The sequence below is a fragment of the Pleurodeles waltl genome, chromosome 1_2, assembly GCF_031143425.1.
Source record: "Pleurodeles waltl isolate 20211129_DDA chromosome 1_2, aPleWal1.hap1.20221129, whole genome shotgun sequence".
NCBI lineage: Eukaryota > Metazoa > Chordata > Amphibia > Caudata > Salamandridae > Pleurodeles > Pleurodeles waltl.
In genome coordinates this window covers 7,700,873-7,714,597 of record NC_090437.1, presented here as the reverse complement: position 1 = coordinate 7,714,597, position 13,725 = coordinate 7,700,873, and the positions used below count along the sequence as shown (strand labels likewise).

Here is a 13,725-nt window from a genome sequence, read left to right as displayed (position 1 = left end):
ATTCCTGTGATTAAAAATTGTGGATTCTGAGGGGAGCCACAAACTTCCTTCCACCCAGCATTCCCCTAAGTCTTCAGATAAATATGATACCTCACTTCTTTTGGATAGGCATAGTACCCACGATCGGAAGTGGGCCAAAATGCAACATGGATACATCACATCTTTCCACTCAAAATGGACTGTTTTTCGGAAAGTGGGTAGCTGTGGATTTTGGGCCCTAGCTCAGCCAGCACCTAGGGAAACCAGCAAAGGTACACATTTCTAAAAAAATTAGACACTTAGCGGAATCCAGGATGGATGACTTACATGAATCCCATGAGGTTTTTTTAACCACAATGCCCTGCAAACCTCAAACTTTACCTGAGATCACACATTCTCCTTACATTTCTGTGATGGAAACTTCCGCAACACACAGGAATCCATAAAATTCCTACCACCCTGCATCACCCTACTTGTGCCGATAAAAATGCTGCTCCAATTCAGTGGCTGGGCCTAGAGCCAGTGACAGGAATGGATCAAACCAAGGTCAATAGGAGCCCATGGCTGGGGACTCCCACTAACCTCAGTTTGATCCGTTCTTGTTGCTGGCACTAGATCCAACCACACACATTTCACAGCATTTTAATCGGCACAAGTGGGGCAATCCTGGGTTGTAAAACTTTTGTGGATTCCTGTGAGTTCCAAATGTTTCCTTTAAAGAAATGTGAAGAAAATGTGTGATTTCAGACAAAGCTTGAGGTTTCCAGGCCATTGTGGGTAAAAAAAACCCTTCAAGGCATTCACACAAGGCACACTGTCCTGGAATTCCCTAGCTGTCTACTTTTCAAACATGCTTGTGATTGGTAGGTTTCCATGGGTTCAAGCCGAACATGGCCCAAAATACCACAGCTACCCCTAGTGCTTATCGCTTCACGTAGCACTTTAGGACCTTTTGTGTCAAATTTTCTTGGCCTACCCACACAAGTGATATTCCGTTTTTATTTGTAGACTTGGGGGAATGTTGTGTGGAAGGAGAACTGTGGCTCGCTGCAGATTCCAGAAGTTTTACTCACAGAAATGTGGGGAAATGTGTTTTTTAGTCAAGGTTTGAGGTTTGCAGGGCATTGTGGGTAAGATAATGGCGTGGGATGCATGTAAACCACACCACCCAGATGTCTAGTTTTCAGAACTGATTGGGTATTGTAGGTTTCTCTAGGTGGCAGCCTACCCAAAAAGTGCAGCTGTTCACCACTCCAAATGGGACGATATTGGGAAATAGTCAAATTCTCCTGGCCCATATGTGAAAACAACACCCAAAAGAATCAAATGCCCTCTTAATCGCCATTGGGATGGGATGCTTTAATCTGCAGGGTAGCAGAAAGACAGTTGAGGTTTTTGGGGTGAGAGTGGGGCCCGATGATTAGTATTTAAAAATATACATTGCTGCCATGAGGTTTCTGCCTCCCCTGGAGGCAGATCAGAGGAAATTACTACAGGGGAAATTACCACAATCTGCCCCCGAAAGGCATAAATACTATTGCTTCCTTTATTTGGGATGGGGTCATGGCCATGCCCATGTAGGCGGCCCACATATTTAAAAAAATATATATATTCCCTAGTATCTAGTGGGTTTTCTGTCCTTACTTGGGCGAGAGATCGAGAGTAATTGGCCCCATCTGCCTTCCAGAGGTGCAGACAGGCTGTTTTGTCTTTTATTAGGGGTGGGGGCATGGCCATGCCCATTCTGGACAGCTCCCAGTCATCAGTTTTTATTTAAAAAAGAAATCCCTGGTGCCTAGTGGGCTTTCTGCACCCGGGGGGCAGATCAGAGACAATTGCCCCCATATACCCCCTAGCTGGGAGCAGAAAGAATGTTTCCCCTTTTATTAGGGGTCGGGCATGGCCATGGCCATTCTAGGCAGCCCCAACCCCTCTATTTGTATTTAAAAAATAAATCCTGGGTGCCTTGTGAGCTTTCTTGCCCCCAGAAGGTAGATCGGGGTCAATTGCCCCCATCTGCCTCCCAGGGCAGGCAGAAAAACTGTTATCACTTTTCTTAGGAGTGAGGGCATTTTGGGCGGCCCATACTCCTCTATTTTTATTTTAAAAATGAATTCCTTGTGCCTAGTGGGCTTTCTGCCCTCCCCCCTGGGGGGGACACATGAGGGGCAGCTGCCCCTATCTGCCCTCACGCAGAAAGGCTGAAATTAAGCTATTGGCCCAGGGGGAGCACAAACCCTTGCCCTAGGTGCCGCTCCCCCACCCCTGGTTGCTAGTGAGTGGATCCCTGCTTGGGATCGCTCTTTTGTGGTGATCCCACAGCAGGGATACACTGGAAAGAGGTACCCTTGTAAAGGGGAGATTCTCCCCTTTTTAACAATACCTCTCCCATTAGAATCAATGCTTGGGGGCAGAGATAGTCCCCCAAGCACTGGTTCAGTGAAAGTAAAACAAGCCAATTGGTTTGTTTTACTTAAATTTTTACTGCAATCGTGTCAGGGTGCCCTGCGCATTGATTGTCATTGTAGTATAAAAGAAAAAGGATCAGACAGCTCGCGAAGCCTGAAAAAACAATGGCAAACATATGCACTGTAGAGGTACTGAGGGTGTCGGCCATCAGCCAACACTGGCACTTATAAGTTTAAGGTACAAAAATCCAGATAATTTGTTTGTTTTTATATACTGCATATAATAAAAATGTATTAACCTTTAGGCATAAAATGTATACAAGCACTTGCCATTGAAAAAGGTGTTTCCACCAGTAAAGTAGAAGAACATGGTAAATAATGTCAGCATTGGGTGCTACCCCACAACTTGTTGCATAAATTGCTGTTTCAATTAGTTCCTTTGGATTTCTAGAGTCAGATGTACTCAGGCCTTTTGAATTTACTAGTCTGAATCACCAAATCGTGCAACTGTAAAAAGGCATTTTGGAATGTATGAAAGACACTTGCTTCACTATTTGCCGAACATGATTGAATACCAAACTGCTGAATTGCAACTGAAAATCATGCTGATTGGCAAATTGAGGAAATGTCCCGATGACACATAAAGAATACCAATTCCTAAATTGCGATTTGGATAACTTCACCAGTTTGCAAAATGGTATTCTTGACCATCATACATCTGGACTCTAGTCATCTGTGGCTTTAGTGGCTTTTGGGCCTGCAAGGTTCCTATCTATGCCGTATTTAACTCTCAGGAGCCCTTTATGGCGTTCAGCTTATTAGATGGGAGATGACGAGTCAGGAGTTAACTATTCTGTCTGGTATCTCCCATCTCATCTAGCATGCACCACGAGTTACCAGGCACAGAAACAGGGAAATCGTAAACAACCTAGAACTACCAAGTCCAATTCAACATGCAACACCGATTCCACAAGCACAAGGAAAATGTGCGTGGAAACATATTTATTTTGTTTTAGCTTCTGCATTACGGACGCCCTCAAACCTGTAATTTGGTCTGGATTGAATGTCAAATACAGTAGAAAAGAAATAAAAATTCTTACATCATGGTTTATTATAGACAATAAATATAGGATCTTCTACTGATCAAAACGGACAGACAAGCTTAAGATATCTCTTAAAATTAATATGGGAAAGCAACTTAAATGGTGTATGTACTCCTGAAAAAATGAAGGTATTTCCATAATTTGTTCCACTGCTTGGTGTTCATGTAACTTAAACCACCCAATGTATTCCCCTTTACCTGCAGTGAAATTCATTCAGCTCCAAAATAAACTGGCATCGTCCACGAAAACAGAAGTATTTTTTATCCTCTTCACAGTCGATTGTTCTTACTTTAGCCGCACGGGCAGTACCTTCCTTACGAACTGCAAAATAGAAAAACATATTGTTTGGTTGCAAGAAATTTGTTTAACATATTGACAATTGTAACACTCCCACTTTCACGTAGAAAAGCAGGCATGTTCTGCCAGCACAAAAAACAAACATTGGCAAGCCAATAGTTTTGGCTTTTGGGACCTACTGGCTTTGCCAATGATTTTTAGCCAAGCTGCACAGCATTGTAATGCAATGCTGTGCAGCTTGGCTAAAGTATGGAAAAAGTAAAAAGCTTTTGACATGGTCAGCTGAGTCATTTTGTAGGTGCACAAATCATGTATACACTTACCCACAAAATTATGCAGCTGCTTTTTTTTCTTTTTAGTTTACAATTCAAGTTGGGTCAGTAACTAAAAAGGAAAAAATTGTCAAAATGTTTTTTTAAAGCGGGTGGGCACAGCAACACAGGCGACTGCATCAAATGGGTGGCAGAAGCAACACGGAAGGAGAGGTGGGAGGAAGCAACACAAAGGGCACTGATGGGGGATGTAAGCAACACAAAAGGCACTGGTGCGGGTAGAAGCAATATGGAGGGCATGGTGAGGGGGGCCACAAGATGGTTGGTGGGCAGAAGCCAATGGTTGACGGAGAGGAACACACACCATGGCTTTGGGTGAAAAGCACACACAGGTCTGCTTCCACCCTAGACTACACTTTTGTCTCAACGGACATCTTCAAGCACTTCCAAGACTTCAGGATAGAGATGAGATGCGAAAGTGACCATCACCCACAAACAATGAAAATAGCAAACAGTAACATTCTTGCTGCTCCACTACAGAGGATAGATGAACAAGACGCAGGAAGTCACCTTTATCGCATAAGATGGTCCAACAAGTGCATGGAGGAATATGAAGTATGGAAAGCCAACTTAACGTCGGATCAAACGGAACAGTTGACAAAATTTCAAAATGGGTGGCCACATTAACATCATTAAGGAACCAGCTGGAGCCTAATAAACCATTCAAGGCTGGCCCACTACTGAGCAGAAAAGGTTGGTTCACGCAGACAGTAAGGCAACAAAGACAACAGCTTAACAAAATCGCCAGATTCCTAAAGAATCAACTACCAGATATCAGCTACCAGAGCACCTTTCATGAACTAAGAAAGGAATACAAGAAGGCAATATTTGAAGCAAAGTAGGCTCCCAAAGGTCAGGAATGGATCAGAATTGTGGAAGCCACTAAAGAAAAGACCAGTTGATCACTGTGGTCTATTGTCAATCAGCTGGAGCGCAGGACAACAGGGATCCAAAGTAATGTTGTTCCAGAGAGAAAGTGGATTGGACACATCTCCAACCTCTACAGCAGCCCTAACACAGAGATGCCATATCCCACCGCAAGCAGTGAGGCAAAGATATTATTATTCGAAATACAAAACGCCAAGGGACAACTATGACGCTGCAGACAGAGTGGGGATCCTGGGCCAAATGGTCTCCCAGCAGGAATACTAAAACACAACCCTGTCCTTTGGACTGGCCTGCTCTGCAACCTCTTCAATTTCAGAAGCATGGAAAACAAAATTATGGATTCCTGGAAAGGGGTAATTTTCCACCCAATCTACAAGAAGGGCCCCTATGGAAACCCATAACAGCTATCGACTAATATCACTGCTTGACATGGACACAAAAATATTTGCGGGTCTCCTGCTCGAGGATCTCAAAGAATGGGCTAGCAAATTCAATCTAATACCTCTGAATCAAACCAGCTTCCAGCCCTCGGCAAGCACCTAGGACAACCTGATAACGCTAGCCATGCTCGCAGAAAAATATACAAATAAAAAAAATGGCCCTTTACACACTTTTCGTGGACTTGTCCAAAGCCTTTGATTCAGTGGAGTGGAACAAGCTGTGGGGGAAACAAGCAAACTTTAAAATTCTGCCAGAGCTGCTAAAAGGAATACAGCTTCTGTACTCAGAAAATTTGGCAAGGGTGAAAGTTGGAAATAATGGAAGAGTGTCAGCCAGAATTAAGATAGACAGAGGTGTTAAGTCGGGCTGTGTTCTGGCCCCAATGCTTTTCAACCTTGACCTGGCAGATCTGTGCACACAACTAAAAACCACTAGCTCTCATCCCCCCAAACTGAGCAACCATCCCCTAACAGCATTACTATATGCAGATGACATTGTCTTACTGAATCTCTCAGGTACAGGACTCCAAAAAGTACTAAACACCTTCAATCAATATAGCACGACTAATGAGCTGGTGGTAAACACGGAGAAAACCAAGGTAATCATCTTTGAAAAATGGATAATTAAGAACCAAAAATGGTTCTGTGGGAATCCATCTGTGGAAAGAAGCAGAAGCTATAAATACCTTGGTGCCTGGCTACAGGAGTGCTGGTTGCATCACCTGACCGAAACACCCTGAAAGCGAGGTTGGCATCTCTATTTGCACCAGCCTAGGCCTGGCCTCAAAACTACAAACCCCAATCTTGTCTCCACTACTTACAGTGATAAAAGCGAAATTCCTGCCAGCCCTAACATACGGTTCAGAAATATATCCAAGCAAACTGAACGACTTCATGAACATTGCACAAATCAATGTCTTTCACCTTCTCTTCCGCCTTCCACACAGCTCCTCTCCAGCTCAGATTAGGTTGGAATTCGGATTACAAGATCAAAAATTAGTCCAAGACGGGGCATTGCTCAAATATGCATCCATGCTAAGACAGGCCCAACCAAACACACTAAAGGCACTGATTTGGGAGGACATCAACACAAACCAGGTGGAAGTTCCAAGTCCATGGCTAAAGAGAATCGCTTTTGCCATAAAGCATCTGCAGGCAGAGGAGCTATGGCAAAAATCTTTACCCCATAACAATTTCAAGCAACTTCTAAACAAACAAATCAAGATGCTCTCCTGGAGCAAGGACAAAGATAAGTTCAGAAATCAATCACACTCTTGGATGACAATTAACACATATAAGGCTCTAACAGCAAAACCTTACATGGCAGAAATATTAAAAAGTCACTAAAAATAAAGGTGCTACATGCCAGACTCAGCCTACTACCTGCATTGGAGGCCGAACCAAAATGGTTTAGACCCACAAACAACAGACGATGCATACTTTGCGCACATCACCATGAAGACCTAATACACATCCTTTGTATTTGCCCTGCTCTACTACCGTGGAGAAAGCTGTATCTGAAAAACATTTTCAACGCCAGTGGTATCAGAACATGCCGGCAGGCTATCCTGTTTAGTCTGAAAGGACTGACTCCGCAACACATGGCCTGTTTTGCAAAATGTATTTTATAAACAGAACATTCCTTAAAACATGCCACAAAAAACAAGAATACAAGCCCTCAACTGGCATAGGAAATTAACAATGTCAGCTCCAGGCTTAGGAGTAATGGCTGCAGCATTCTCATCAACGGCCCTCAGCATACTCCACCTGTGGACTGAACTATTTAAATTTTATCAGTTAAAAAACAAAAGAAAACACTTTCTGATGTTTTTTACATGGATTCACTTTGAGAAAAGTCTAATTTAACAGTCAGTAACTCAGTGTTCCAGTAAGACAATACATCTCAAGACGATTAACACGTGAACAGGGCTTAACTGGACTAAAAACCACAAAGAAATCAAGAATGTATTAATTGTTTTATGGTGTTTTAAACGTCTCCTCTTGTACGGTTGCAATGATGTTAAGTAATTATGCAATAAAGCATTAAAAAACACACACAGGAGATATTTAGAAAGCACATGGCTGCTCATGGATTTAGTAAACAAAAAGAAAAAATAATGCATAAAACATAAGCAGTGGAAGGGTACAAGTAATGTGTCCGTTTTCCAGGTGAAAGGCAAACAGGAGGAAAGTTCACACAAGCTGCTGAGTGCGAAGCTGGCAAATGAGTGACAAACCCAGAAAATTGTAAAGCAACAGGTGGTTTCTAAGCCCATTGCAAGCTAGCAGTATGTTTCGCAAAAGACAGGCCATGTGCTGTCTAGTAGGTGAGACCCAAAAAAAAAAAATCTCGGGGTAGTCGAGTTTTATACATGCGCACTAGGCTTTCAATATTGCTGTTTGCACCAAATCAAACACAAAAGTATTAAAATAGCAACATGGATTCATCATGCACAATGATGCTAAAGATCTCGCTCCAGCAGTATAAACAGTGTGTGACCTCTGAAGTGTTACCAGTGCATCATTTGCCTAATTAGCGTAAGCAAAAGAAAGTATTTGCATACTTTGCTGTCTGTACTGAACTTGGTTCTGAAAAAGTTACATTGGTACTTTCAGAGATCCCGATTTACATAACTAGGCTGTAGTGATGCAAGTCCACAGTTTGAACTCAATATGGCAGAAAGCTTTTATAGCCAGTTTATTGGTCCACAAGGTGAATGGATAGTTGCGGTATGAAGAGGTTACAGGGAAGTGGCGTTTAAAAAATTGTGGAGCACCCACTCGTAAACTTGTGGGTGTTTACAAACATCCTGCATTGTTGTTCCCACTCTGGAGAGCTACTTCTGAAAAAATACTTATTTCCATTGCGGAAATAGGACTGGAATACCCATATACTTTTAGAAGTACAGTGGTTAATATTCCCCATGGATAAAATTGGGTTCTCTACAGGGAAAATTGATTGCCAGGTTGACAGTTCTCTGGAGTGTGCACTGAACACCTTGAGCACATATAAAAATCAATGACTTGCATAGTTTTCCCTACATATTCCAGAGAATTTTTGGAAACCTTTGACGGCTCTAACTTATACCACCACTAGATGTAAATATACTACGCACAGAGCTGGGAATATTCTATAATTTTGAGAACCGTGTCCTTTCAAATATGGACCATTAGAAGCTCAATCTAATCAGTCTTTATCCTAATGTGCAAATGTGGAAGTTAACTAGTGTTTATAATCATATTTTAGTTGAAGAAAAAAACTTGTGTAGAAGAGGAAGTTAAAGAATCACCAAGATTTGATGAATCCACCTCTACGTTTGCAAAAATGTGACCAGAAGCATAAGAAATAAGAATGTTTTCTGTACACATTTCAGTCAGGCTGATTACTCAATGATGGCCTTTAGGCAGGCCTTAAAAAATCATATAAATATTACTAGACCTGCAGGGCACATGAGTTGGATAATCTACTCGACCACACTGTAATTCGCTCGATCCATAAACTGGTCTGAAATTGAATGATCCCAGCCAGGCAAATATTTTATTTCACTGAATCATAATTTTCTTCAACTATCACGTGTGAGAGTGCCTTCAAATATGAGAGTTCAGCATGTCTGCTGTGCAAAAACTCTTTTGTTGAAGTTAAGAGTTTAAACATCTGCCCCATGCATAGTAAAAATCTAGCCCACAATGTTATCCTTGTGGAGGGACATGAAAGAGACTTTTGATAACTGACTGTTAAGCCCGGGGATTGGAACATCTGTCTGAAGATCATTGTAGTCTTTGATGCTTGGTGGGCAGATGGCCTTTTTATGAGCCAATTGTCGAGGGACGGAAATACCTGGAGGCCTTTTTGTCTTAAGTGAGCTGCCACTGGGGCTAACAAGTTTCTAAAAATCCAAGGAACTGACCTGACCCCAAAAGGGAGAACTTTGAATTGATGATGAGTGCCAGCAAGTGTGAATCTGAGACATTTGTGAGGCTTTAGATAAACAGGGATATGGAAATAGGCATCTTGTAGATCTAGACTTGTCACATAATCTCCAGGATGTATGATGTCTTGAAGGGTTGTCATATAAAAAGATTGCATTTTTAGACACTTTTTTCAATTTTCTGAGGTCCAGAATGGGTTGCTATTCCCATGATTTCTTCTTTATGAGGAAAAAACGAGAATAGAAGGCCATTGCTTTTTGAGAATGTAGGACTTTCTTTATGGCACCTTTGCTTAGCATGGCTAGCACTTCCTTTTGAAGTAGATTGAGGTGAGGTGGGTGCACTTGTTTTGGTGAAGTGGTGGGTGGAATCTGGGTGAATTTCAAATTGGGACCACATGTTATGAGATCCAATACCTATTTGTCCCATTATTTTCCGCCATTGAGGAGAACATTTTGAAATCTTGGCTCCCACAGGATGGTGTTCTGTAGGGGGCATAATCGGCAATACAAAGTTGTTACTGTTTTCTGCCAGCGTTTCTCATCTGACCTGCCTGCTTTCTCCTTGGTGTTGTTTGGAGTAGGCTGCTGCTGGCAATGTTCTATATGATTAATGTTGTTTGTTAGATGGTCTAAAGGGCTGCTGAAATGACAGATAACTCTGATACCTCTGGTATCCTCCTAGATATGAATAAACGCCTCTTCAGTGTGCCCTTGTAAAGGCATTTTCTGAAACTGTAAGGTGCTCAAAGACTTTACGGTAATAATGTCTGCCTTTACTGTTTGCAAACATCGTCCACATGTTTGCCAAACAGAGCATCCCCATCTCATAGCATGTCCAATACTTTGGATTGTACTTCAGGTCCGAATGTTGTGACCTTTAGCCAACCTTGGTGTCTAAGGACTGCTGATCCTGCAAGCTGCCGGAATCCTATTGAGGCTATATCCATAGCTCAGTCTATAATTTCAGATGAAGATCTCTCCCCCTTCTGCAGGATCTTTTTGTCTTCAATACTTTTATCCTCCGGCAGAAGAGCAATTTATGTGGCAATGTCTGATCACATCTGTCAGTCACATCTGCCTAGTACTGCCAGCGAATTGGCCGCTGGGACTGTTGTCGCTGACGTGGTTCAGAATCTCTTCCCAATATTATTGAGGTATCTCCCTTCTTTGTCAGGTGGGGTTGAGATCGGTGTGGAAGGGTTCTTTGACCTATGCTGGGCTACCTGTGTTACGACCGAGTCTGGTTTTGGGTGTCCAACCAGACATGCCGACAAATCCTCAAGACCTTTGTATTTTCTGTCGATCCTTGGCAGGACCGGAAGGATTTTTCATTATTTGTACTCCTTCCTCCCAGACGTAATCACCAATTGCAATTACTCTTACAGCCTTTCTTGTTTAGTCTTTAAATCATATAGAAAACAGTATAATAGTTTGATTGTTATAGGAAGCGGGAAACATTTGGCCGCTCTCTCCATAAGGGCATGGAAACCACAGATATCATCTAGTCCACTGGTTGTGGTCCAGAAGGCGAAGGCGTCAGAATGAGATAATCATCCCATTCATTGGGCACAGATTGGTTATCTGGGATTCCACACTCCTCTCTATCTTCATCCCAAAATGGCATGGCAATAGTAGACACCGTGGTCATTCTTGGAGTTGCAGGTAGGTGGCATAGGATTGGGTGAGCTTGGCATTGAAGGCTGTGAACTCAGAGGAGAGGTTGACCTTGTGGGTTCTGAAAACCATTTGTAATAGTCCTGTAACATACCCTGAAAGGGCTTGCACTACAACCACAGGAACCTGAACCATGCCCTCTTGAGGTGGAGGTGGAGTGATACGCTGAAAGTGCTCCGCATATTGTCTAGGTTTCTCTATGTTTTGCTGTCTTTCAAGATGTGTTCATAATAGCCTCCTTCATCATCTTCTTGGTAGTTAACATTAAGTTCTGAGGGACTTTGAACTGTACCAAATGGTCCGTCATCATCATCTGAGTCCTCTATATCCAATAGATGCCCTGGCGGCAAGGGGGACACCTTGCTTGCTGAAGTATGTTCTGGCCTATGTACTCTTGCATTGGCCTGTGTATTGTCGATGGTATAATTGACGATGTCATCATCAGGTCAGGCATCAGGTGTAAAACTGGTGGTTCTTTGATGGTTTTAATGTTGACTATGGTGTTTTAGCTGTTGATTGTCCCGTCAACAGTGTTGTTGATCAGGTCTTCACTGATCGTATCGTTGTCTACAGTGTTGGCAAGGCAGTCGTCGATGACATTGTAGTCGACGATTAGGTTGTCATTTACAGGGCTGTGATAGTTGATGTGGATGTCATTGTTACTGCCATCGAAGCAGTTTTTGACATTGGTTTGTTGTGGCCAAGAACTTCACCACCAGTTTAGATTTCACCATGGCTGGCTCTTTGGAGGATTTCCCCAGACGTCAGGTTAGGAGTGAAGAGGGAGTGGTACCCTCTGAACGTATGGCCTCTGAGGAGGTTTTTTCCTTTTTCTCTCAGTGAGAAGTGCCTTTTGAAGACTTGTGGTGAGTTTTTTTCATTGCTTTTCTATGTGCCTGTGGTGACACCTGGTGCAACCTCTACCTTTTCTTTCTCCTGTGACGGAATATAATACTACCTGTCTTACTCATAAGAGATAACATGTTTGTCTTGATTTCAGCTTTTATGATCACATTAAAAGCCTCCACTATCTTTGAGAGTTTTAGATGAAAAAGTCAGACAGCTTTTATAGTCTTTACCTTGTTGGCAGGATGAAGACGGTAAATGAAGTCCTTGTGAGGATCTTCAGAGTGTAGTCTCTTCTTTCCACAGGCCCCACAGAGCCTAAAAAGGCCTTTTTTGTGATTCTGGCATGGTAATGGCAGACTCTGATAAATGAAACAGCAGAAGTGACTGGATGACCAAACTCAGGGTAATAGCTAAGGAACTGAGCAAACCTCAGGGAGACTCCCTTTCACACAACCTGCTGTAAAACATTTGGTGGAAGATGCCTCCGCAGGTAGTTAACTAGAGGGAGCTATTTATTACGTGATTGGATGGAGTTCGGTTCTTTATAAATGATGTAGATAAGCTGTTGAAGTCAATGTGTTTTGTCGTTGTTAGTTATTTATACTGCTTCTACTGTTTTAGAAGGCACAGTGGGACTCCCACGTAAATGAAAGGGAATGATTCAAGCATGTGAAACTATGAAAGATCCAATACTTGAGAATTATCATCTGCACATCAACAACTAAAGTCTTTTGATTTTTGATTATACTAAAATCTTTGTCTCCATCAAACTTCTTTTTTTTATTGCTTTCCTAACTCCTGAAATATATTAAGAAATATTTGTACAGTTCATTTACATGCTATTTGTGTGTCAGAAATAAAATTACATCCTGCAGCCTTTCATTTTACACTTCCTGTACCCCAGCACGATTCTCAGATAGTTCACTTTACTTTTCGTTCTCTGACTGAATATTTAGAGGATTTTGTAAACACCAATCACCAGGATAAAATAAAAAGCAATGTATAAGAAAACATGAGCTGACGTTTGATCTCTGTCTTTCTGTACAGCAAATGTGATAAGATAAAGACAAGACGTAAAGGCATCTACAATCCTTATTCACTTTGAGAACCCCTGCTCTTTCTCTGAGCTCTCTCGCCAGTCCGGCCAGAAGGCCCGAGAAATAGCTTACCCTGTTAAAATCTATCTCACCATAGCAAGTGGGTGAGTAGATTTTTTGAGGCCTGCTTAAGGGTCCCATAAAGGTGAACATTCAGAGGAGTGTTCACTTGTCAAATATTTTATACATGAAGAATTTCCACAAGATGGAAAATTCAGAAAGTGAAAATGTCAAGAAAATTTTAAGAAAATGTGCATCTCCATATTCAAATGTTGTCCTTTCACAAGGAATACGTGTTTTCCCACTGAGAAACCCCATTGTCTGTACTTACATTGATTTTGGAGGTGTATCCTGCTATTCCGCCATGGAAACACATTTTTGCCTTTGACAGGAGCAAATGCGGATGATTTTTATGGAAATGTGTGCAGCTAGAGTTATGTGAACACTTACACATAGTGCTGGAAAGTAGAGGGATTGTTCTGGAGCCTGGTTCTGGCAGGTAATTCTGGTCAGATCTAGGATCGGGCTGACGCAGGGAAAATTGTGGATTTTGTCCTGGTGTCATTTTCCAACACCAGGACACAATTTAGCAGCAGCTGCATGTCATCTGTATTCCATTCAGAGCAGACCGTGCAGGCAGAGAGGGGGCTTTCTTATTTACACTTCTAGTTGGGTCCAAAATAAAGGCTGAATTCAAAGGACTATCAGCCCTCCTTTTGTTTGAAT

At 42.2% G+C, this 13,725-nt stretch overlaps 1 protein-coding gene across 1 annotated transcript in view; it reads right to left on the bottom strand.

The window, feature by feature from the left end:
* Positions 1–13,725, bottom strand: part of LOC138296372 (proepiregulin-like) — a 203,679-nt gene that overhangs the window by 50,175 nt on the left and 139,779 nt on the right. The window contains exon 3 of the mRNA XM_069235448.1: positions 3,688–3,811. Coding sequence (XP_069091549.1) covers positions 3,688–3,811 — 124 coding nt within the window. The remainder of the gene's footprint in view (positions 1–3,687; positions 3,812–13,725) is intronic.